We start from the raw sequence: 27,204 nt of genomic DNA, 5'->3' as shown, positions 1-27,204 counted from the left end.
AACTAACTTCAGAGAGTATTGCTCAGTGATTAAAATCACTGTTGATAACTTCAGTGAGAGAAACAGTGAAAAATGTCAAGATTTTGAAGCTTTTGGCTATGGTGGATTTAGGGTTTCTGAGACAGGGGCCTGGTTTTTTGCTTACTGCAGGAGCTACAGTGCATCATTTTTAAAACTTTTTACATATCTAGGAAGCTTATGTCATGGGCTACCAAAGCCCCATGAAGATTGTGCAGATCGTGGTCAGTATAAGGCGCGCAGGTGCCGCGATCAGATTCGGCGCAGATCTGGACAGCGTGGTCGAATTTCTGCAATGCTGGAGCCAGGGAGCATCAATGTCATTGGTTGTTGTGCCAAGATGAAACGCCTTGAGCAGAGGAACAACTCTCCAGAAGAAATCGTGGGCTGAAATGGCCTGGTTGAAGAGTTATGGAAGCTCCAAGCAAGGTAGGTCCTGTCTGGCTATGGCAGACACAGAACAGAGATTTGGGATTTTCACAATGCTGAGCTCCAGATGGTCCAATGTCCTGGATTGATGTGATACAGAGAAGCTTTATGAGTTGGGGAATACTTTTCCAGAAGGAAGCTGTAAGAGATTTGACCTGTGGAGTGAGCTATAAGCAGTTCAATCTGATAGGGTGCTGCTGGCTATGGCTGCCATGGAAGCTTCAGTGAGAGTAGAGTTGGGAGATGAAGTCATGAGCTGACATTGAGCTGGATGGAGGTTCAGAAGAATCAAGAGAGGCTGGAGAAGCAATGCCATGCCCAACTGGGCTCTGATACCATGTTAGAAATGCGGGATCTAGAGCATGACATAACCGGAAGCTATGGAGGATGGAAGGAGAAGTGTAGACTCATGATGGAATGGACACTGTTTGTTACACAAGTGAATTAGGTTCCAAGATTGAGACTTGGACTCATAAACACAATCTTGTGTATGTGGACAATGACATTGACACTTTACTGAAATGAAAAGAGTACTATCATTGCATTAAGAAAGGAAGCAAGTACAATGCTTTATAGGAAAGTAGGAAACTGCAGTAGGCACTATTGTGCATATGGGATAAGTTAGCCTGCATATCCTTGACCCTGAGATTCCATACAAAGAGGCTGTTTGAGTGTGATTGCTGATTCTCAACAATATGTTTACATATTTACGAGTGATCCCCTTGAGCTCAAGGGATTATCATACATATGATGCAAGGTCTTACCATATATACCATACACTCTAACAAATTAGAAAGGAAAAATCTTTTATATATATCCTCTAATAACGTAATAAATATATATATATCTTATATAATGTCTAATCAATTTCAATCATTTCGAGTAAATGTTTTTGTTTCATTTCTTGAAATGCACAACCATTGCGTTCTAAGAAATTTTGACTAGTTTAACGTACACATGCACCATTAATGGTAGATACACATACTATGCATGATGTACCACACATGCGGATATAAATTAAATTATCATATACACAACATGATCACATGTGTACATATCATATGCTTACATAATCAAATCGGATTACACCATGGTATGCAAATGTACAGTACATTATCACATATAAATACACCATATGTAACTAGATATCTACGTACCAAACATTGCCATTGCATTTATATAAACCACATATTTACTTAATAAATTTAACTTTATTGGGACAAAGAAAAATTTCTCATATTCATTAAGAAAAATACATGTATAAGCTAATGATAGTGACTAATAGAAAAGGCAAATACAAGAATATGCAAATCAAGATTCTCATTCTTTGTGTGGCCTTTTTAAAGTTAGAGAGGAGGGAATTTTAGATGTAAAAAGAAGTTTCTTCTTTGATTCAAAGATGACATACTTCCCCTTCAACTCTTCCTCTAAGAGAAGTGGATTTGACACATTTACAAGCTCACAACCTAGAGAGCACATATATTGCTTCACCACATGCTTGGTAAGATAAGTAAAGAAGCTATGATCTCTTGACAAGCACTACCTTCTCCAAGCTAAAAGTTATATATATTATTCGAAAGGATACAAACTTGAATCTTCATAATTGTTTCCTTCCCTCCTAGTGAGCACTTCTTGTTGAAGACCATCACATCAATAATAAGATTGTTGATGTACTCATTCAAAGGTAAATCCTTTTGTCGACATTGAGATCCTCCTTTCCTCGATGGAAACTCATCTATATATGATATATCTTGAACCACATGGTCAAATCAATAATATGATTATCAACTAACTTGGATTTATTGGAATGTGAGAAAAGTTAATGACGGCATGCATTAGGTTCCCATGAAGCCATCCATAAAATCTTGGGTCAAAATGAGCAGCAAGACCCTAACTTGAAGTCTAATGTCTAGAATCATCGTTCTAGTGAAATCTTTTGTTAAAATGAGGTCCAAAAGGCCCTAGTCCCAATTCTAGCATTTGGGGCCACTTTCCTGCCACTAGATTTTGGAGCATGGTCTTGTAGGTGTCATTTTGACTCAAGATTTCATCAATGGTCTTATGGGAAACCAATGCATAGTAGCGTTAAGTTTATTTTGCTCAAATCTATAGCTGCATGGAGAAGAAATTGCTAGTTGAGTGGAAGGATCAAGCCTTTATTATTCTCATTAAAGAGCTTTAATGGCCATAAAAATTCACTAGAATAAAAAAGAAGGAAAAGGATTCTAATGGTCATTTTTTTAAATCAAACTAATTTTATGGGAGGGAGAAATAATGAAATTAAAAAAACACAAAAGAAAGGGGGAAGAGAGAAGTACAATAATAGGGATACTCAAAATTTGCACACTATTCATTCCTCCTTTTTTAAATTCCTCATTACATTTTTTAAATAAAACACCTAAAATGTAGAAAGAGAGTATTCACCCTCCATGGATATTAACATTTTGTCTTCCTATTGAACAATCCTAAAGGCCCACCTCTTAAACCATAATGAACATTTGCTAAATAGAGCTCTTTTTTTCCTAATGAACATTTTCTTACCTACTTAAGATCAACCATATGCATATGATCTCATTAATCAAAATTTTAAAAATGTGATTTGATTCTAAATTTTTAAAAAATAGTAAATCTATAAATCCAACATCAATACATCATGTATTTTAGAGAGTGGATGAAACATTAAAAGAGCCAAAATGGACTTTTAATAAAACTTCAAATACTATTCATGATATTCTTTCACCTACCCATATATTTGGTCTTTATGTGATTGTAACTTTAAGATTGTTTAATGTTACATCCAAATTATATAGAATATACTAAGCACTAGAATGTTTCGATAAAGAAATTCAATTTAATGGCCTCCACATTTTGAATAACCTTACAAATGACATGAAAGGTCTTATAATGGTAGAAGAATAGCCTTTGAAACAGAATAAGTTGTTTTGACATAGTAATATAATGCTTATTAGAGAAAATTTCAAACAACACAAGTTTTTTAGTTTGTACATAAAGTTCAAAGGTCCACATTCATATATCTTCCAAGTAAAGCTTTGGAGAATTTTAAAGCTCATTCATAGATGTATTGAAAGTAGTAAAAAATCCTAAGTGATTAACTACATACCATTCCATTTTGAGACACTTAAATATGTTTTTTAGCATTCAAGTATGAAAGGAGAACAAGTGTTGCATAGGACCTCACTACAAGATACATGTCATGTCTCATACTGATATTCAAAGCGATAAAAATATTCATTAAAAAATTACCCCAGTCGTCGCTAAATGCGTCGGTATTAGTGTCTCCATAGAACTGTTGCTATTGGTGTTGCTATTGGCGTCGGTATTTGCCTTGTTATTTACGTCACAAAAGTGACACAAATAATGACGTAAATACTGATGCCAATAACAATGGTTTGCGATGCCTATTGCGACGCCAATAGTGATGTGTGTAGTAAATTTGCGATGCTAATAGCGACGGTTATAGAGATTTTTTTTTTGGTGGTAGGGTAACTTGCTGCCCTACCACATGTAGCACTATGTGCTATATTTACATTCTATAAATGAATTACATGTTAAGTGTACAATGGTTGTCAAAATGAATGCAAAATGTACTAGAACCCCCAAGTCTGAAGCATAAAATAAATACAAGATCGTTGATGAAAATGCATGGAGTCATGGCAAGTTACAAAGGATGATAATAACATAGTACATAGAAGATGCTTGCATAAATCACAGGATAAAAAAGGAAGAGGATGTGCGCCCCATGAATCCAAGCATGAGCTATAGATTCTTGCCATCCGAAAGCTCGTCTCAACACAAAGGAGTATCAAACAAAGTCTGCAAAAACAAAACAACTACACATTAGTCCACCATACATAATGCATTTTAATAAATATAGTAACTAGGGACAAAAATATGAGTGGCTTATTGGGCCACCGTGTGCATACAGTCTATCAATCAATGCAGATGGATCAATACAGTGAGATTGTATCTCTCTGCATATCGAGTCTTTAGGTCGATGGGATTATGGTTTGTAATGGAGTGTTGCAAAGAAAACAAAATACAATTGTTAGAAACACAATTGTGAGTACAAACAATATTGCAAAAAAGAAAGCAAGAAGAACAAAAGACAAACTTACAAAGTCCTCCAAATAAGTCCTATGGCCGCCACTTCTAAGATGATGGACCACCCTTGCCTCCAATCGTGCCCTTACTACCTCGCATTGCTGTCTCCAACATCCCAAAGAATCTATAGCCTCCTCCCTGAGTCTCTGACAGTCATCTGCATTGAGCCACTCCGGCTTTGAGGCAACACTCTTGAGTGCCTTACGTGTGTCCAATCATTTGTGTGACATGTACACACGCATGCACTCCATCATCCAATCTGTGGAAAACCTCTCTGCCATGGTGAGTACCGGAAACTCCTCATGAAAGGATGCTACTATGTAGTCCTTGCTCCCCTCGAGTATGTTCTTCCAATGGTCCAAGACATTGTGCTGAAAAACTTGTCGGCACAACTCTCTCATACGAGCCATGACCCTCCTCTCCTCATCATTCATGATCACGACTCCTGGTCCTGTCATCTATAAGGTATCCATACCCCTCTAAAATATGTCTAAGATGTGTCCTCTCCTACCTACGACCATGCTCCTGGGCATAACCAGGAGACCCCTATATATCTGGTGTACCCACGGGGGTGGTATCTCTTGGAGTAGCACCCATAGGGGTGCCACCTGCGAACAACTGAGCAAAAGCTAGAGTCAATGGAGTAGATGTCCCCATAAGTGTGACAAATCCTATAGGTGATGCAACTCCACCAGAATGATGAGATGGAGACACTACATTAGTGCCTCCACAACAACCACTTGAGCCACCCTCTCTTGAACCTGCACAAAAGCAAGGGGTAGCACCTATATCTCGAGCCGAACGCGGGCTTAGTGCATCTACGTCTCCATAGCACCTCCCCTAGAACTAATCCCTCCGTGTTAACCTCAATCCGAGATGACAAAAATTATGAAGCAAGGAGCGAAAAAAATATAAAAAAAGAGAAAAGGCACAGAGGTGGCCCCTAAAGCTAAGCTGAGACAAAAAGCGTAATTTTAAATGGAAAGAACCTCAAAAAACTCTAAAACTCTTGTAAAAGAGCACCATGCTCCCTCTTGTGCCATTTGTAAAAGAATAGACGGATGTGGGCTTAAGGCATGAGGCAAGAATAGGGAAATATGAAAAATGACATTGCCAAAATGGCTGGTCATGTAAAAAGGGATGGGCGCCCATGGGATTTTAGGGCTTGTATATAAAGTTCAAAAAGTAAATGGAAGCTCATTCTTTGGTGTGTGGCTAACAAGAGTCATCTCTTCTTCACTTCTTTTCTTCACCTTGCTTATGTGTGTGCTCTTGAGAGAGGGAGTGTGAGAGTGTGAGAGTGTGAGTGTATGGGAGTGAGGGATCAAGAGGGTGAAGCTCTTTATCATCTCCTCTTCTTTTCTTTTCTTCTCTTTTCTTGTATTTGCGCGTGGCTATGGTGGATGGAGCTTGATGGAGGAGGCTTGAGGATGCTTGAGCTAGCATCTAGGATCGTGAAGCTACTGGTGTGTGCGAGGGAGGAGAAAACTTATTTCGGCATCAAGGTAAGCTCACTACACCCATAGATTCGAAGGCGTGTCGGCTAGGTGAGAGATAGCCATTAGAGCTCCCTTGAAATTCTTGAAACAATAAGCGGTCCATGGGTCTTGGTAGCTGAGTGTGAGCTCCCCCCCACATTTTGGTTCCATTGCCAGGACCAATGGATTCAAGCTTGAGCACTTGTGTGCCTCATATCGAGCATCGAAGTAAGGGATTCATCTCCGAAATGGAGCTTGAGATAGGTAGGAAGTTTGGGTTTTTTGATCTTCGATACAAGTAAGTATTTTGGTTATTTTGGTTGTTTGATGATTGGAAAAGAAAGAGAAATCATTTCAGTTATTTGCTTTTGATTCTTCTTACATTTAGCGTAGGTTAGGATTAAGAAATTGGATTGGAAAAGTATAGGGTTTACTGCTATAAAAAGGGCAAAACAGGGCACAAATCGTAGTAAATGGGAAAAAAAGAGTGTTTGAAATGATTAATGTCGGCAAGTGAGTGATTGGGGATAGCAAGATCTTGCCTAGGAAGGGGTTTAAGGGCCAGGAGACCATAGAAGAGCTCATTTTTCACCCTAGCATAGAGAGAGAGAGAGAGAGAGAGAGAGAGAGAGAGAGAGAGAGCTTCCATTGGTGATTCGATTTGATCATGCCATCGGGGAGTTCTTCGCACACGTATATCAGACCCTTTCTCCTATATGTCCTTGTTGTGAGCTGGAATTTTATGTACCTTGTGATTTCTTGGATCGCTGGATTAACAAAATCATCCTCAGCACTGCCGTTGTCGCGTGCAACTCAGCTCATCCGAGTGGATTTTGGTTCTGGGCCGAGTCCCAGAATAGGCCCTCGACCCTCTTGCATTTGTCCAATTCGGCCCTGTACAAATGGACAATTCAAGCAACACCTTTAAATTTGGCCCTCGTGCCTCGGCCCGTTCAAATGATCAACTTGGCCCACTAACCTGACTCAGCCCTCGACCACATCCATTCGGCCGTCCGAGCTGCAAATTTGGCTACTGTTACTATTTGGCGCCCTCAGCCCGTCCGAATCCACCACTTGGCCCCTGCATTTGGACGAGTTGGGCCGAGGTCAAATTTTTGCAAATTTTTTGAAAATTTGCACTAGACCTAGCTAGATTTCAACTGCACAAACCTTTGTGAGTCATCCCAACGCCCAGACCTCGATTCTAGTGCAAGGAATAGGCAAATTCGCAAGATGCAACTGCTTAGTAGCTTGAGTAGGTTGTTGAGAGAGTTAGCACCTTAATGGTAGCCAGTGGAGTCATAGACCCCGAAACGAACCTAAAACGAGTAAGATGATGTAGCAAGAAACCCTAAAACCTATGAAGACGGGCAGAAATTGATCGAACAAGCCTATTAGACCTAAGACAAAACGAGAGTGTGTAAACCGCTTAGATACTTGTTCTTTGCACTCACCTTGATTTCCAGCACTTGAAGTACACCTAAGAATAAGTGAAAGCCTGATTAAGCACAAGTGCACAGAAAATAATATACGCACACATACACACACGCTGAGTTGAGGTAATTTGAGGATTGTATGCAATATCTAAGGAACTCACTCAGATAAACGAACTTGAAGAAACCCACCAATAGGAGAAGATCCCAAGACATAGAGGACATACGGGGTATTATCAATGGTTTGTGCTAAATTATGTATTGATTGCTAGACCTCTGTACAAATTGTTGATTATATTTGAATGGACTAAAGAATACCAATGCACATATGAGGAATTGAAAAAGGCTCTGACCACAACACCGATTCTAGGAGCCCCAGATTGAACCATTACCTTCCATGTGCATATTGATGCTTCAAAATTCGCTATGGGGGTAGTGTTGTGCCAACCTGGGAATCACAATCTCGACTATCCAGTGAGTTTTGCTAGTGGACAACTCACTGAGACTGATATGAACTACTCCACGACAGAAAGAGAAGGTCTACTGGCCATGGTATTTTCCATGAAGAAATTTTGGCATTATTTATTAGCCACGCCTTTCACTTTCTTTGTGGACTATCAAGCCTTGCTATATTTAGTAAACAAACCTTGTGCTACAGGACGCATAGCTTGATGGCTCCTTTTGCTTTTAGAATTCGACTTCTCTGTGGTTGTATGAAAAGGAAAGTAGCAATACATGGCCGACCATATGTCACGCATCCCCCCACGGGAGAGGCCGCTGGACAAGGCATCGCCGATGAGTTGCTAGACACACACTTGTTTAGCCTATCCAGCGAGATAGATTTATTTTGAGCTGACTTGATGCCATATTGGGAAAACGACATAGTCCAAGTGCTTGAGCATGGACTACCTAAACAACCGATAGAGAAAGCTCGACTTAGGTGACTTACCCTCAAGATCCAACCCTATCAGTTGATAGTAGGCCAGCTATATAGGCTAGGGCAAGATAGATTGTTGCGTAGATGCATATGCAAGCATGATATGCACGATGCGCTCTCAGAGACGCACAACGGAATCGCTGGAGGACACTTTAGCAGAGATACAATAGCCCACAAGGTGCTACTGTGGTGGCCTACACCTTTTTGTGATGCGGCACGATTTGTTAAGCACTATGATGAGTGTCAGTGAAAAAAGGTCCCGATTCGTAAGGATCAGATGAAGCTAGCCCCAATAATTGCATGACAACCCTTTGAAAAATAGAAAATTGACTTCAAAGGACCCATTAGTCTTGCGACACAATACTCTCAAGACAAGTATATCATTGTAGCCACTGGCTATCTAACAAAATGGGTAGAAGCAAGAGCTATGAGAAAGAATGGCGCTAGAATGACTGCCAAGTTCCTATGGGAGCATGTAATCTCATGATTCGGCTGCCCCATCAAACTGGTTAGTGACCAGGGCACAACTTCATTAATGAAGTGATTGCGCATCTTCTATCCACCTTTCTAATTATCCATCAGAAATCCTTGCCATACTCAGGAAAATGACCAAGTGGAATCCATAAATAAAATTTTAGTAAATGTCCTGACCAATGTAGTCTTTGCTTCGCGCAGTGATTGGGATAACAAGTTGATGTGGCAGCCTTGTGGGCTTATCGCACAGCCTATAAAATGGCTATAGGTCAGATGCCTTTTAGGTTGACCTATGGAACTAAAGCAATTCTACCTGTAGAGTTTTTCGTTCATAGCTTGAGGATCGCACTTCACAAATGATGGGAAAGGAAAGAAGGCATGGACGGAATGTCTAGTTGAACTCGAACACCTCTCGAAAACTCGACTTCTAGCTATCCATGCGCTCATATGTGAGAACACATGATGCAAAAGCTGGTTTGACAAGCATGTCAAGCAGCGTAACTTTGAATAGGGAGACTTAGTGCTCTTGTACTCCGTTAAGGGGCATAAACAAAAAATGAAGTTTAAAGGTCTAGGGCCTTTCAAGGTTCGTGCCATCAGCCAAACTGGTAATGTCGAAATCGAGAGTCTGGAAGGCGAGGGAATATTCTTCTTCAATGGCAGTCGCATCAAGAAGTACTACTCTCCCATGCATCCTTTGCATAAACCACCAATGTTAGAACCCCATGTCAAGGTACGAATAGCCACAATCAAGGAGATTGACAATGAAAATGAGGAAGTCGTAGAACCTGCTTACCTCTGCATCACCATCACTGCCAAGCAGACATGCACTTTCAATGCCTTGATTGATGAGGGAGTAGACTGCAATGTCTTAACCCACAATCATTGGACCCACATTGGCAAACCACAATTACAGTCCACTACTGCCAAACTAAGCCCATATGGGGACCAATCATATGCACTCCTATAGGAAAGTGCAGGGCCGCCATTTCTATCGAGTCTGAGAGCATCCCAATGATCTTTAATGTGTTGCCAAACACTAAAGATGCAGGCATGGTGTCGCTGCTAGGTCAAACCTTTAAAAAGTAATCTCACTGTAATGTTGATTATGAGTCGCAGTGTATCCACCTAGCCGTTGGCAATGTCCGCATAGTAGTAGCCTTCAGCAAGGGATGCGCGACTCCTACAAGATTTGCAAAGCCACCGATAGAAACACCTACATCCAGGTCTAAGAAGGGGGGTTGTGACTTGTTACAACCTGCTAAGCCTCTATGCCAGCAACAACCAACCTACTAAGGCCAAAGCCAATGCCCATGAACCCAAATTCAGATGGGTACCTAAACATCATAGCTTGCCATTGAGGAGCAATTGACCATGCCTTCGCAAGGCTAAGAATGCAACCTCAAAACCTAGGAGGCCAAGACAAAGCTACAGAACAGTGACGTACGATCAAGCCGTGACGGGTTCCTAAGACCCCATTGCAAGTGCAAGGGAAATGCTTGGATATGGATCCCTAAGGCTAAAATAGCCAAAGGCACTGATCAAACACTGCCATCATACTTAACCATACCCAGCCATACAATGTGTCAAGGCCTAAAGCCGCATAAGCCTCGAGACACCAAGCCCATAGACTCACAACTGATTATGCCCATGAAGACCGACCAAGTCTATCGGCCCAAATCTCAGCCTGCTTCTCCCAAACCAGTACCATGTAACTCTACCAAGACTCAATAAGTTGCATCTGCAACTAGCAGTGTCCCATTAGCAGTCCAACTATTGTGCAAGGGACCCAACTGTAATCTCAAGAACAATCGAAACTACAACCATCTCCTACCAAACTCTCTAGTTCTGTCAAACCCCAACCACCCTCAGGCCTTAGACCCTCCTATGAGCGAAAATCCTTCTTAACACTAGCCGGAGATCTAGCCGAAGACACAGGGGATGATGTGATTGCTTGCCTTAGATGCTTAGATGCCACATTCATGTTACTGGCTCTTAGCTATGACTGCTTGGACCTGGACTTGTTGCAAGAGCCCTTAGCAACTGAAGTTCATAGGATTCCTTGTTCATGGGACACATTCAAATTCACATTCGTCAAAGCACCCCACTCAGCTCTACAGAGTTGCTCAGCATTGAGATATCTAGAGAGCAAGCCATCAAACAACATCTCATTATGTCATATGATAAGCAAGCTACTTCTGCTATCACTAACCAAGAAATCAAGGACGTTAAATAGCTTTCTGAAATCGAATCCCCGTTCTTACGGAACTGGTACGCTCTTCGATTGGAATGAAAACTCAAAGGATGCCAAATAATGACCAACGCTGAGCACCGATGCGCAATCAAGACATCGGAGTATGACCCAACTTATGTCACTCCAACCTCGTATAGGGTGTTAACAACTATTTGTGGCCGACCCATGGAAGAGCACATCAAAGGACACCCTTATCTTGATCACCTCTCCTGACCGAGGAAGAGTTACATATTGCTAGCTGTGTCGATTCTGGTGACTTCCTAACGAATGTCCTTACTTACATCACACACATAGATAGCCAACCCTTTGATCTGGACCACGAAGCTTAGTTGGAGTACAATCTTGACTTCTATGCTTGGCTCATGCGAAGGTAAACACTCAACCCATATGTTGAATGCCCTTGGCCCGCTAACCTTCAATCCTAGGAAGGATTCTTCTCAAATCCAAAAGAGGGGAGGGAATAAGATGAGTCAAATCAGAACGAATTAAAATCAAGAAAACACATAAACACATAAGAAAAAACACACCACCTTGAAAACCTCAGCCTACACTTAAATGCAGAAAGAAAAGAAACATGTTAACTTGTGAATGAGGAAAAATGTCACAAAAATTTTGAAATAAAGAGTGAAAAGTCTGAAAAGGAAAGTTTATTTTGGAGCGTAAATGTTTTCATTCAACAAACATGAAGTCTTTCTTTTTAGCAAATAATTATTTTGAAAGCACTAATGGGAATCATGGTTCATGATAGGAACGGAAGATATCACAGCAAGATCCTGCTCACTGACTCTCTTTCATAGAGGAGGAGAGGACGCAGTATGATATCAGCTTAGAAAATTGTGCTTATAATCAGCTGAAATTTCACAGTATCCACAACCCCGAGGAGGTGGTAGCCAAGGAGGAGGCTGCAAGGAGAGTGGTGGAATAGTGTAACCTCTCAAAGTACCTAGAGAAGTTTGCACAGGAGCCTGACCACACAAAGTGTGTGGAATTTCTGAGAATGTACAACCCCGATCAAGAATGCAGAATGGTGACTCGGGGGAGAGGGGAGAATGCTAAACAAGTGTAGGTGCCATTGAACCAAGCTTTGGTGGAAAAGGCACTAGGGTTGAAACCTAAGGTGGAGAAGAAACATAAGAGAGATGTGTATGTTATGCTAAAGATGAAGAGGGAGGATGTTTTTACAAACGACGGCATCAACATACAGGATATCCCCGATGCTGAGGCCTACATGCAAGTAAAATTAGTACACTCACTCTTCTCCAGCCAGTGTTATAACTCCCTCATGCACCGAATCAGTGTGCATGTGCTAGAGAATGTGGTAGTCCACACCTTGGATGAGGTAGACTAGAATAGCTAGGTGTGCAAGACTATAGATCAAGCAACCAAAGCACTAGCCCTGGGCAACAGACCAGTAGGTGGAGAGTCCCCCTCTAAAAGTACGGAGAGAAAGAAACCTTCCTCGAAAGCCTCTTTCATCGGATATGGAAGTGTGCTGATAGCCATCATCTAGGAGGCTGTAAAAGAAGCCCAGCAAGGAGAAGAAGGAGAGGATGAGACTCCAGATAGGTCATCGAACCATTAGGAAAAAGAGCCATCGAGAAATAGGACAGAAATTGAGATAGAGAAGGAGGATTAGGAGGCTCAATCCATAAGGAAAAAAGAAAAGAAGCCCACTAAAAGGACAACTCAGAAGAAGAAATAGAATGAGGACATGAAGAAGGAAAAAGAAGATCTACAGAGAGCCAAAAGGGAATGCCTAAGAGAGGCTGAAGAGAGGGAGAAGGAGAAAAAGCAAAAGGTAGAGGAGTTGAAAGAGAAAGCTAGAAAAGCCAAGAAGGAGTCGCAAAAAGAGGCTGAAGAGAGGAAGAAGGAAGAGAAGGAAGAAGTTGAAAATCTGGCAGAAGAATCAAGGAAAAGAGAGAAAGAGAGAGAGAGAAGAGCTGTGGAAAAGGAGGTAGAGTTGAGGAGAAACGAGGAGGAAGACATGACCAAAGCAACTCGTCGGTCCATAAAACAGCCAAGCCAACTCGATGACCTAGGGGCTTTAAGTCTGCCCAGGGATGAGGGACCTGGATCAAGCACTCATGTACCCAAAGTCATACCACCTGTGGTCATCAAAGGGAAGGGCAAGGCTCCCATCCATCCCATCTCAGCCCTGTTTGTGCCCACCAGTGAAGCAACCACTCTAACTTCAAGCATCTCGACCAACGCCGATGCAAAAAATTTTGTGGCTTGGATGCAGTACTTCATTAATAAGGAACTGGCCCAAGGAAAGAGTGTGGAGACTATGGCCATTGGACAGAAAAGACTGGCCATAAATGCCGAGTCTAGACAGGATCTAAAATGCCAAAAGGTGGAAGCTTCGACCACTCCAAACCCTACTACTATGACGCCACTAGCAAACTATGATGAATATGTTGCTGAATTGTGCAAAACGTCGACGGGAGGAGGCAGAGTATTCAAGAAGAGTAGAGACTGACGACCATGATAGTAGCCCTCATGAAATGCCCCATCAAGTCGTAGAGGATGAGATTTTGGACAACATGGTACACCATCTATTTTCACAACCGGTTCAGGGAGAAGGTCACTCTACGAAGCCAGATGATCCCCTATATGTAGCATTATCTACTCCGTTGTATGAAGGTTGTACGTACTCTGTTCTTCGTGTGTCCCTCGAGATACTTAACTTGCAAACAATTTATGGATGGAGTAATGTCCGTTTGGATGTGTTATTGAAGTAGGTATCAATTCAGTTTGGCTTATATACGAATCATAATATTAATTGTTAACCTCTCTATTTTGAAATCAGACAGAAATATATGTTGGTGGTTTTTTAACTCACGTTTAAAATATATGTAGGTTATTATTACAAATGCTTCCAAAAGGAAACAAATTGCCAGCTAAGAGAGAGCAAGCAAGGCATTACTTGACATCTCTGGGAGGCCTCGATTATGTCAAGATCCATGCATGTGTCAATGATTGTGTCTTATTTCGTGGGATTCATGAGTTCGCACGAGAGTATCCTGTTTGTGGCGAATCAAGATACGAAGTGGAGATGAAGTCAATGGATGTGCCTCGTAAGGTTTTGCGACATTTTCCGATTGTTCCACGTATAAAACTTATGTTCAAGTGTAAGTCTATTGGAAAGCTCATGTCATGGCATGCTAGTCATCGTTCAAGTGATGGAAAATGGAGGATCCCTGCAGACACACCCGCATGGCAACATATAGATAATTTGTGGCCCGTTTTCAAAGAAGAGCCAAGAAATTTGAGATTTGGTTTAGGTATGGATGGAATCAATCCATTTGGCATCAAAAGCACATCATACAGTGTATGGCCAGTGGTATTGGTGAACTATAATATTCCTCCATCCATGGCAATTAAAAAGGGACATGTGATGTTGTCCCTTCTGATTCCTGGAAAGCACAAGGTAAAAAACATGGACATTTACTTAGAGCCTTTGATTGAAGAGTTAGAAATGTTATGGGAAGGTATTGAGGTGCAAGATACAAGTGCATCTGCATCCTCTAGAGATTTCACATTGAAGGCCATGTTGTTGTGGACCATGCACGACTTTCCAGGATACGGAGAGTGTTCAGGTACATGTATATAACTCTATATTTGAAATTCAAGACTTGAATCAATTGCATTTTATTAATTCACTTGTTTTTTCAGGTTTAACCATGTCAGGATATCATGCATGTCCTATTTGCGGTCCCTCTCTAGTTTCCTCTAGGCCGGCATGTTTAAAGAAGGTTATCTACGACAATCATCATCGATTTCTTCCTATTGACCATCCCAAATATGTTCTCCCTACTAATGGAATGACTCCACAATCTCTAACCATTCGAGATTGGAAGGAGAGATGGATTAATGCCGAAAGCGACCCTCCACATGGCATGAGTCGGTAAGAAGTGCATTTCTCTCGATTGACTTTAAAGTATTTAACATGATGAAATGTTTACATAATATATTGTTTTTTTGTTAGGTTCTCTATATTCTTTCGTCTTCCGTACTGGACTGAACTCAAGATCAATCACCTGTTGGACCCCATGCACATATTCAAAAATGTTGTATCTACATTATGGGATCACTTGATAGGGGCTCGCGATTCAGTTAATGTAAGGGAGGATTTACGTAACATTGGTCGCATGAGATGAGCCTGGCCACGAATTGGACCCAGAGGAAAGATTGAGCTACCCCATGCACCTTGGATATTGTCAAAGAACGAGGAAAAAATAGTGAAGGAACAAATATATAGCTTTCGAACACCCACAGGATGTATGAGATGTCTCAAGGGAGCCTTCATAAAGAAAAAGAAAAGAGGTGTGGAGCAACTATCTGGTTTGAAGTCCCACGATTGGCACAAAATGATTCAAGTAAGGGTATCTCTAACCATGAATATAGTAATTAGTGGCGTAACTATGTGTAAACTTTGGGGTATGATGACTTTTTCCTCTACTGACAATTTGCATCTATGAATATTGTTTACATTTAGTTCGTACTTTCTAATAGCATATCCCATTGTGCCTCCAAAGATGTACGTGATATCATTTACAAGATGGGAGAGCTTGTGAGGTGTGTATATATTGTATTTTTTCATTATATATCTTTGAATTTCTACACAAAAATAAACAATTCTCAAATACATCTTGACAGATACGTGAGCTCGAAGGAAATTGATCCAAACACATTGCAAGATGCTCGAGTATTATCTATCGAGGTGGTTTGTTTGGTGAAGGAAATTTTTCCTCGATCCATTTTGACTACTCAATTACATTTACTTGTACATTTGATTGATGAGATCGCACTTTGTGGGGCAGTTCATGTAAGGTGGATGTTTTTTCTTGAGCACTTCATGAAAACCTTGAAAGATTTTGTGAGGCAAAAAGCACGGCCTGAGGGAAGCATGGCTGAGGGTTGGTTAGTGCAATCATCCCTTGTTTATATCTCTGAATATCTTGCTGAAGTGGATCCCTCTCAACCACGACTATGGAAAGATGATGAAGACTTGAGGATGACCTCTATAGTACCTCAAGGAAAAGGAATGAGTAAAGTGCTAACAAAAGAAGAACTTCGTAAGTTAAATAGTTTTTGTGTGCTCAGTAGTGATGTTATGAGCAAATGGGTGACACTATATAATGAAGCAAGGGCAAGAAGAAAAAGCGAAAGACAAGAATTTCGCACTAGATATGGACGTAATGTCTCATTTCTAGATCATCTAAATGCGCTCCCACATCATATTGACATAGATTGGTTACATGAGGAAATGGAGAGAATGGAAAAAGAGGAGGAAATTAATATATCTCAAGAAGAGTGGGAATACGCACGAGGTTGCTTATCAAAGGTGAGACATACTATTAATTAATTTGTTTCTATAAGTTTTATTTTATATAAATAATTGACATGTTTGATCTTTTATCTTTTACTACTAGTGCACATTATTCAATGCACTTTGGTGTGAGGGTAAACATCTTCGAACTCAACGTATAGATGAAAAGAGAAATACCCAAGATTGTGGTGTCCTTGCTCACTTCGAGGCTGCCAATGGTACCATGGAAGGTTATTATGGCTTGATCCAAGATATTCTGAAGCTTGACTTCAGACGATTCTTTATATATGTACTGGATGTAAAGTGGTTTAAAGAAGTGGTAACAAATGGTGAGCATTGCACAATCAGACGTCATCCAAGTGGTTTTGTAATCATTGACTCTACAAAATTTCACCAAAACAAGAATGACACATTAGTACTACCTCAACAATGCGAGTAGGTATATATGCAAAGGCTCATTTTTTTATATGTATACATGTGATACATATACACAATATAATAAGTTCTTAAGTTTTTTGCTTTTGTTTTTCAAATATAGGTTGTGTATCATCCAATGGTAAACAATAACCGATGGTGGTATGTCATCCCTATATCTAATCGTTCAAAACCAATATATGGTAATATTACCGACATGGAGATAGCAGATGACAATCCAACAAATAATGATGATGTGCATGATGACACCATAATGGATGATATGCATGATATAGTACAAGATGAACCTTGCGATGATGTTCAAGGAAACGCAGAAGAAGACAATAATGTGATTGTCGATGATATTGATGAAGTTATTGAGCAATATAGCAACACATCTGATAGTGGGATAGACTTATTTGTTTCGTTACCTCTTGGTAACATAGACCTAGAAGCAGATAGTTTAGCAAGGGTTGATCTCATTGAAGATGAGATGGATCATTCACTGTAACATACTTAATTTGCTTATTGATTCAATATATGTGTATTCCTAATTCTATGCTTTTTATCATGCGCACACGTGCATATTCAAGAATCAATAGTCAATTTTAAAGCAAGCATTGAATTTTCCATAATAAAAAGGAAGTATCTTTTATCATCTTCAAGTACATAAAGAAATTACGAGATACATATTGCAATGCTTGCTACTAATTGTAAGGTTTCTGTCGCTTGCCGCTAATTACTTATATCAGGCTTGTCAACTGGAGGAACTGCCATTCATTAGAGAGCAATGAAAAAGTAATTATTAACTCTATTTTTTTAATTCAATGATTCAATGTGTATTCTTAATTCTATGGTTTTTATCATGCGCACATATGCATGCTCAAGAATCAATTTCAGGTGGTTAAATAATTATTAACTTTGGTTTTTCAATTATGTGAATTGCTAATTTTAGGTGGTTAAATAATTGTGCGTTTGATAGCGCGTCTATATTAGCGTCTATTTGTGCGGATATATAGACGCAAAATTCGCGTCTATTTACACGCACGTTTACATGCATTTATAGACGCTCTGATAGACGCGCCCGACTTTACGCATCTAACGTGCGCGTCTATGTCTCGTTTCTGTTGTAGTGTTCGTAGTACAAACCTGACATATCTTATGCCAATCATGGGATTTTAGCCCTCTTAGTTGGTCGTCTTTAGAAAAAGGGAATTTGAGAGAACACATCATACCCATTGGAGTGCAAATAAACCTAATAATTTGCTTCACAATGCACTTTCCTTTAGTGGACAAAATCCAAGGAGCGTGAGGTAGTTGCAAGCGACCATCAGTACTCGAAAGCGTCTCCATCTTGCCTACCTCCTTCAAATCCATGTGTACCCCTGTAGTGTCTCTCTTTCCTGTGATGTGGTCCCATAGTAAGCCACCCACATTCTTGAAAAATGCATAGAATCCAACAAGTGGTTGATTTATAAGTGGGTCCAATATAGCAACTCATAGAAAATCGAGAACCATCGCATTCCCTTTGGATGCGACTCAGTACCCTCCGGTAAGAAGGAGACATGTCCTTGATATACCATCTTCTTCATGGTTTGTGAGCTTCGAGAGTCTAACTGTGGCCCACACAATGGACATGCATGATAACCTGAGGTAACCAGACCTGTCCCAATACCTCTATTTAGTGAACACAAACTTGAACGAGCTATGCTAGATATGACCAATGAGAACGGAAGCCTACTCCCTGAGCACTCCCCGAATCCCAGAAAGTCATGCATGGTTCATATGAGAATGGCTCATATATTGGTGGATTGTCGACCATCGCGCTTGCTTATATCTTCCACAATAACCCTCTCCTCCCACAAAATCTTAAGCTCATCGACTAATGGATGGAGATATATATTCATATTCTTGACTTTGTTGCGGCTGGTGCTTACACTCCTAAGTGTGCAAGCAAAATACGCATGGAGCGATGTGAGTGTGATCGAGTTGTTCGTGTACCTTCTACGTACGTTTCATTGATTTCTTTTCGGCACCATTATAAAAAACAATTGTGCTTTTTCAAGCTGTTTTATGATTTCTTTTTAGGTTGCTAAAGTATCATATATTTTCACTTGGAAATACCATGCATGTCTCGTGATGATCTGCGACATGTTTTACGAAAGCTTGGCATGGACTACAATAGCATCCATGCATGTGTCAATGATTGCGTGTTGTTTCAAGGAGAGTATGAGACTATGAAGACATGTCCAAAGTGTGGTGCTCACAGGTATCAATAGGATTTGTAAGGGCAAACTATCCCTCAAAAAGTTCTTAGACACTTTCCACTTATCCCCCGTATACGTCACATGTTTCAAATGTCAAGTATGGCGAGCTTGACAAGGCATGTACAGAATAGATCCATAGATAGAGTCCAACGAATATCAACGGATTCATGCGCATGGAGCCACATTGACTCTGCCTTCTAGGCTTTGCATGAGAGCCAATGAATCTTCAGCTCGGTCTTGCTATGGATAGCATGAACCCATTCAGTCTCCACTCAACTTTTACAGTGTGTGACCTGTAGTTCTTGTTAACTACAACATTCCACCATGGCTTTCTACAAAGAAAGGACACCTGATCCTTAGCTTGTTCATGCCTCCATCTCAGGATCCAAGATTGTAGGAAAGTCTGAAAGGCTACCTATCTCCTCTAGTATTGATGGTATAGACTGGGTTGTCCCTTGCAAGTGGTGGATTGTCTCAGGCACTCCATCAATTGCATGCCCACAAACTCTTCTAAACTGGCCACAATAGATGCATTCCTCCTTGGGATGAGACGTCACCTCCCTGTATAAATATTACGACCATGTCTAATATTTTTGAATATGATATTCAATTAGTTTGCGAAAATAATATAAGGCATGATTGATACAAATTTTTCTTACAGTTTGCTCAAAGTTTGAGATCGCTTGATAAATGATCTTTGATTGAAACTCGTCGAAGCGTCATACGTGTTTTATAGATAAGCGACGCTTTCATCTAATTGTCAACTTGCATTGAGAGCAAGGATACTGGACATGCTAATTAGGATATGCCTCACGATCTTGAACATCACGACCATCATTGTTTTCCATTTTGTCTACGTTACGACAAACAATTGGTGTTTGTTCTCATTCTCTTTTTTTTTCTTAATTTATTTGAGAAGTGATTTTTTCTCTTATAACTCAACAAAATTAACGTCAACTAAAGTTTTTGTTTTCTCCCCCTTTCTTTGCACCTTTCTTTGCACTCTTCATTTTATGTTATCTCCTCCTTCATTTTATGTTATCTCCTCCTTCTCTCTCTCTCTTTCTCTCTCTCTCTCTCTCTCTCTCTCTCTCTCTCTCTCTCTCTCTCTCTCTCTCTCTCTCTCTCTCTCTCTCTCTTTGTTGTCATTCTCTTTGTTTCTCTCCACCCCCTCGTGTTTTCTCATTCATTCTCCTCTCTTCCTCCCTCCCTCTCTCTCTCTCTTTCTCCATTTCTTTATTACCTTTCATGTTTATTCTCTCTCTCTCTCTCTCTCTCTCTCTCTCTCTCTCTCTCTCTCTCTCTCTCTCTCTTCCTTTCTTCTTCTCCCTCTCTCATTTCCTCTCTTTCTCCCTCAATGCACCTCATTCTCAAGAAAAACAAACAAAAAAAGAAGAAGAAAAAACAAGAACAAACTAAGAGGAGGATGGATTATTCGTCTTCTCTTCGCGACAAATCCTCTCTTTGTTTCTCTCCACTCCCTCGTGTTTTCTCACTCATTCTCCTCTCTCTCTCTCTCTCTCTCTCTTTAAATCAGCTAGAAATCATGGCTAGAAAACTATAAATCTAAACTTACTAATTGTAAACAAACCTACTAACTTACTAACCAATTATTTAAATAGATAACAATTTAAGCAATACAAACCTCTCTCTCTCTCTCTCTCTTAATCATTGATTAGTGATCTAAACAATTTAAAGTAAATTATCTCACTAAACTAACTAACTAATAGATAAATCTATAAATCTATCTCCCCCTCATATTTTCTCACTCATTCTCCTCTTTCTTCCTTCCTCTCTCTTTAAATCAGCTAAAAATCTATAAATATAAACTTACTAATTATAAACAAACCTACTAACTTACTAATCAATTATTTAAATAGATAACACTTTAAACAATACAAACCTCTCTGTCTCTGTCTCTCTCTCTCTCTCTCTCTCTCTCTCTCTCTCAATCATTGATCAGTAATCTAAACAATTTAAAGAAAAGTATCTAACTAAACTAACTAACTAATAGATAAATCTATAAATATATATCCCTAAACTATACAAATCTCTCTCTCTCTCTCTCTCTCTCTCTCTCTCTCTCTCTCTCTCTCTCTCTCTTTCTCTCGTTCTCTCTTCCTTTTCCTTTCTTTTTCTCCCTCTCTCATTTTCTCTCTTTCTCCCTCAATGTACCTCATTCTAAAAAAAACAAACAAGAAAAAAGAAGAAAGAACAAGAACAAACCAAGAGAAGGATGGATTGTTCGTCTCCTCTTTATGACAAACCCTCTCTTTGTTTCTCTCCACCCCCTCATGCTTTTTCATTCATTCTCCTCTCTCCCTCCCTCCATCTTTCTCTTTCTTACATTCTTTGTTATCTTTCATGTTTATTCTCTCTCTCGTGCTCTCTTCCTTTTCCTTTCTTCTTCTCCCTCTCTCATTTCCTATCTTTCACCCTTAATGCATCTCACTCTCAACAAAAACAAGCAAAAGAAAAGAAGAAAGAACAATAACAAACCAAGAGGGAGCAATGCACTCACCACAAAGGCTCGATGATGGATTTTTCGTTTTCTCTTCGCGACGGCCCCTCTTCTTCCTTCATGCGCTTCCTCCTCTTCTTCGCGAATGGCGACGGTGACAGCAGCGGCGGTGAGAAGCTCTCCTTCTCTCTCTTTCTCTCTTCATTTTCCTCTCCCTCTCCCTCTCCCTCCCAAAGGCACGATCTCTTTCGCTCTCTCTTTTACTATTTGCAGTAAAATGTCGGGCTCGGGTTTTGCCTACTTTTTTTTCTCTGAGTACCGTTACTATTCGTGTCGCACTTCGACGTTGCTAATATGCATCGCAACTGCCCGTCGCAATGCCCCTATGTCCTTGTAATGCCTCTCCAAAAATTTGCCCAACCCCAAATTATCTCACTATTTCTTGTCCTTTTCATTGCATTGAAAAAGTGGTTTTATGAGAATTTGAGAGACCAAGAAAGAACCACATGTGCCACAACATGTTGAGCTTGCAGCTTGAAATTATGATTATTGGTAAAATGGAGACTTTGTATGTCACTTGAGATAGACTTTTTTAATGGATGTTACTAAATTGATACCATTATTGTAGTAGTGTGGGCTACCAATACACATGAGGTGCATTCATCATTGTCCTATGTGGGGGGGTGGTTAGTTGAGGTGATTGAAATGTAACAAATGAATGTACATATATCCAAAGACCCTATCAATTAGAACTTATTTTAATTTTGAAGGCCTAAAAAGGAATGTACCAATATACAAATCCCAATCAATAAAAAAAACTTATGTTACTTTGAGTGGCCTAAGTTTACATAATACATGTTTAGATGAGGTTTGTATATGAAAGTTGGAATACATATGATATCTTGATATTTTCTTGGTAGTATTTAAGAAAATCACACCTATGAGGTGAAAGTGGTCTTTAAGGAGAGACTTCATAAGCCTATGACAACATGCAAGGTAAAGGATTTGTCAATTCTATGAGGAGGTGTAATCACCTTAACAATTTCTATGGAGGGGGTCATCATATATCTAATGCCTTGGACAAAACCTACAATTTAATGGTAAAGTTGAAGTTTTTTGTAGTGGTTATAAAAACAAACAAAAAAACACACACACACACACACACCACCTATGTAAGGCCATGCCATGAATTAACTTGATTTTTAGAAGTATATCAAGTAGAGTAAGTCTCACATAACACATATTCCAATTTTGTTCATTTGAAATTTTCAAATTGGCTTTAGTTGATAGACTTTAGATAACAACCTAGTCAAGTCTTAATGTGGCACTAGTATGAAGTCAAATCTACCCAAGTCTTAATACAAGAATAACCTTTTCACCACATGGAATGATAAGGGGAGTAGTTTATAGGGCATACAAATAAAGAAAATGAATATTTGCTCTACAAATTATGATAAAGAGTCATAATTTATAGGGTATATGAATAAGAACAAGGGATATTTGCTCTTAAATTTGGGCCCTGTAAGGGATGGTGAAGGGGGGTAATTCTGCAACACAAGGGGTGGTTGTACACTTTTAGCTACTAGAAAGGAGGATAGTTTTGCAAGACAAGGGATGGTTGTACACTTGTAGCTATGAAGATAAAAGGTTGGATGTGGAGAGGGTAATATTGTTGGTGTAGATGAACCAACTTTGGACTAATCGAGCAAGGAGATGCGAAGAAGTAAACAAGGTGGGTGCCAAACAAACAAAGAGCATTCGGTGAGTTTTTTAGAGGCCGAGAAAGCGTTGAAAACACCTGTACCCTCCTCGCTAATCAAATTGCTCCCATTAACTTGTCGCGACGTCCTTCCCAAAGCTACTAAGTTCCAAATAGCGTGTGTTCTCGACGATGAGTACAACCGATAAGTATAGATGGAAGCTATGATACAAGTCGCAAAAGGAGCTGCTTAATCACTGTGCCTTATTTGTCGCGAATCAATTGAAACGGTAAGCGAGGGTGGCCTCTCGATCGGTATAAAGAGGGGACAGGATGCGCGAAGTTATTATGAGGCACGCATCAGCTCAAGCCAAAAGCATCGTTTCAAAGTAAGCTCAAAGCTGATCGAGGGCTCACCGCAGTCCGCACGATGCGAGTATAGCCAGGAATTAGCTGATCAATATTTATCCACTATCAATTCCTGCAGAAGCTTCCCCCCTCCTGCAGGAATCGTCCGGTAGTTATTTTCAGTACAGTCTCGCGCTTGGAGCTACTAGTTAGCGCGGCGGTAGAAAGCTGCTGGCTGGCTGGCAGAGTGCTGTCTATGTCCATCTAAATGATCTGCTGATCAGCATACTGATCGGAATTAGAAACGAGGAGAAGTAGAGTGGGCATTGCGATAAAAAGAATTAGTATTGGCAGGGATCGATAGACCGCCCCTGGCGAGTACGTGGATATCAAATCATCATAATTGAGGAAGAGGGTTTTTATAGCTTAGCTGCAGTACGTGCACTTATAGGCTAGCTGCGCCCATTATAATTGGTGGTCAGTACCTGGAGAAGCTGGAGAAGTTGATTGAGGCCAATATTGGTTGCGATCGAAAGGTAAGCTTATAGCTGCTAGAGCTCTGGTCAGGAGTAGCAGTGAGGGGGAGATCTGTAACACAGAGAGAGAGAGAGAGAGAGAGAGAGAGAGAGAGTATGAATATGGAGGAGAAGATTAAGACGAATGGCGTGCAGGTCAATGGCGCCAGCCGGTCGCTACATCACAACTCACCACTAGCTAGTTATGATGATGCTGGTAAGAAGCGGCCGCGGCGGGTGCTGGGCGGAGCAGCATCCACTGGCGCGGCATATCATTGCGATCATCAGGCGGTCCGGGCGGCGTTCCCGACGGTGTACGAGGTGCGGGAGGAAGAGGAAGACCTAGCGATGAGGAAGCGGCAGACGGTGGTGTCGGACCTGGACGGGACGCTGCTGCGGGGGAGCAGCTCCTTCCCGTACTTCATGGCGCTGGCGTGGGAGGCGTCGGGGCCGGCGCGGTTCGGGGCGCTGCTGGCGCTGGCCCCGGTGGCGTGGGTGCTGTACCACCTGGTGTCGGAGGAGGCGGCCATCCGGCTGCTGATCTTCGTGTCGTGCGCGGGCGTGCCGAAGGCCTCCCTGCAGTCCGCCGCCCGCGCCGCCCTGCCCAAGCTCTACCTGGACGACCTCCACCCCGCCACGTGGCGCGTCTTCTCCAGCTTCGGCCGGCGCTGCGTCCTGACGGCCAACCCCCGCTTCATGGTGGAGCCCTTCGCCTGCGAGTTCCTGGGCGCCGACCTCGTCATCGGGTCCGAGCTGCAGTTCACCGCCGGCGGCGTCGCCACGGGCCTCGTCAAGCCCCCCGGCGTCGCCGTCGGCCGCAATAAGCTCCTCGCCATGAAGAGGCACTTCGGGGATGACGTGCCCGATGTCGGCTTGGGCGACCGCCCCAGCGACTCCCCCTTCATGTCCATGTGCAAGGTAAACAATCCAACTCTCTCTCTCTCTCTCTCTCATGCGTAATAAGAGATGTTCTACGAGCCCTTTCTCCATCACGTAAAAATCATGAAGCTCGTAACTTCCACTACAAAACCCCATATCTCATAACTTAGATGTTATGATAGCCCTTTTCAATCACATCAAAGTTCATGTAACTCCTAACTTCCTCCAAAACCCCACAAGAGAGGGCACACAACATAAGCACACATCCACATGTTCCTATAGTTGACAACTTAGATCCCTTTAACATGGAGGGACCCAACACCAAAGGCAAACTCAAAGCTTCACATACAAGAATGATATGAGAGTCCAAATTCATTTCGAAACAGAGTGGATCAAATGTTGCAATGGTGCCCAATGTGCCATTCATTTTAGGCAAGGCCTATGCTTTATTCTATCCTTCTATCATGCTCAAAAAAAGTTATAGGAACTACATTCAACAACTTAATAGTATATCCTTAGCTTTAATTAGTTTGAGGTTGCTCATTGGCATTTTTACTTGTGTCTTTGCAGGAAGGCTATGTTGTGCCTCGCACCCCAAAAGTGGACCCTGTTCCACAACATGAGCTACCAAAGCCAATAATCTTCCATGATGGCCGCTTAGTCAAGAAGCCAACTCCATTATGGGCATTGGCCATACTAATTTGGATGCCCATTGGCTTTGTACTAGCCTTAATTCGTGTGGCTGCAGGAGCTCTTCTTCCCATGAGCATAGTCTATTATGCCTTTTGGGCCTTGGGTGTCAGAGTTGTTGTCAAAGGGACACCTCCACCCCCTGTTCGTAAAGGGTCGAATGAGCATGGGGTACTTTTTGTGAGCACCCACAAGACTTTACTTGATCCCATTTTCATATCATGTGCTTTGGGTAGGCCGGTGAGCGCTGTCACCTACTCCCTGTCTCGTGTTTCCGAGCTTATCTCACCCATCCGCACTGTGAGGCTCTCTCGCGATAGAGAAACAGATGCGGCCAACATCAAAAAACTTCTTACACAAGGGGACCTTGTCATCTGCCCAGAAGGCACCACATGTAGAGAGCCCTTCTTGCTAAGGTTTAGTGCTCTCTTTGCCGAGCTCACAGATTATATTGTGCCAGTGGCTACGAATAACAGAATGGGCATGTTCCATGCCACCACAGCAAGAGGTTGGAAAGGCATGGATTGCTTCTATTTCTTCATGAACCCAAGTCCAATGTATGAGATTACATTCTTGAGGGAGCTCCCTAAAGACTTAACTTGTGTTGGAGGGAAGAGTTCATTTGAGGTGGCCAACTACATACAAAAGGTCCTTGCTGCAACCCTAAATTTTGAATGTACAAGCTTCACTCGAAAGGACAAGTATAAGGCTCTTGCTGGTAATGATGGTAGTGTTCCTCCTCCCAAACATTGATGCATCATCAGTAGCCATGAAGCTGAGTTGTAACGTGAAGACAATAAGCAACACATCAAACCCATATCAGAAAAATGTAGCTTATCAAACCCTTATTAAAAAATGTAACCATGTTTTCATAAGGAGAGACCAAGTTTGATGAGGTATGGTTTACAAACATCTCTTTTCTACTATTAGGACAAACCTATCCCAATCCTCCAAATGGTTGGAAATTGTCATCTAGAAATTTGCATGCCATCAATGAGCCTGGGAGATTGATGTTTCTTTAGTTCCATGATAAAACTATAGAGAGAAACTACATACATCTTAAATATTGATGGAAGCAGTTACCGTCATATGGCGTGCTACTATCTTGCACTATGTACAACTACAAATACCTAATCAACTTCACAAACTTCCTCCAATTTGATTGAAGACCATTTATATTGAAGTATAATTGTTGGTCCATTAAATCAATGCTTTTATGGGCACATGAACTAGATTATCAGCATGCTAAGTAAAAAAAAACCTATCAAATGAGCACTTTAAATCATCCTTAGGTATGTTGATACATATTTTCCGTTTTCAAGGTTAATGCTTGTCTTAGTACTTGTGATTTTTCAAATCTATGTATCACTTTTCATAGGCTCTCATGTTCTTTTACACAATGTTAAATAAACAAAAAAGTTTCTAAAATAAGGAAGGTGTTTGGCTAACCATAA

At 41.0% G+C, this 27,204-nt stretch overlaps 1 protein-coding gene across 1 annotated transcript; it reads left to right on the top strand.

The window, feature by feature from the left end:
* The first annotated feature begins 23,580 nt into the window (after window positions 1-23,580).
* On the top strand, window positions 23,581-26,899 carry LOC148029140 (glycerol-3-phosphate acyltransferase RAM2-like). Its single transcript, XM_087687902.1, has 2 exons — window positions 23,581-25,099; window positions 25,631-26,899. Exons 1-2 carry the CDS (start codon window positions 24,299-24,301, stop codon window positions 26,501-26,503), a joined length of 1,674 nt encoding a protein of 557 aa, XP_087544028.1. The 5' UTR covers window positions 23,581-24,298; the 3' UTR covers window positions 26,504-26,899.
* Window positions 26,900-27,204: the final 305 nt, after the last annotated feature.

Source organism: Lygodium microphyllum, chromosome 11 (genome assembly GCF_053477565.2).
Source record: "Lygodium microphyllum isolate KBCC chromosome 11, Lygodium_microphyllum_v1.1.10, whole genome shotgun sequence".
In the NCBI taxonomy this organism is placed as follows: domain Eukaryota; kingdom Viridiplantae; phylum Streptophyta; class Polypodiopsida; order Schizaeales; family Lygodiaceae; genus Lygodium; species Lygodium microphyllum.
Note: the sequence above shows the minus strand (reverse complement) of the source record. Positions and strands in the feature narration are given on the sequence as shown.

Coding starts and splice junctions, on each gene's coding strand:
- LOC148029140 (XM_087687902.1), top strand. CDS start 24,299: ATGAATATGGAGGAGAAGATTAAGACGAATGGCGTGCAGGTCAATGGC. Junction 25,100..25,630: donor CCTTCATGTCCATGTGCAAG/GTAAACAATCCA, acceptor GTGTCTTTGCAG/GAAGGCTATGTTGTGCCTCG.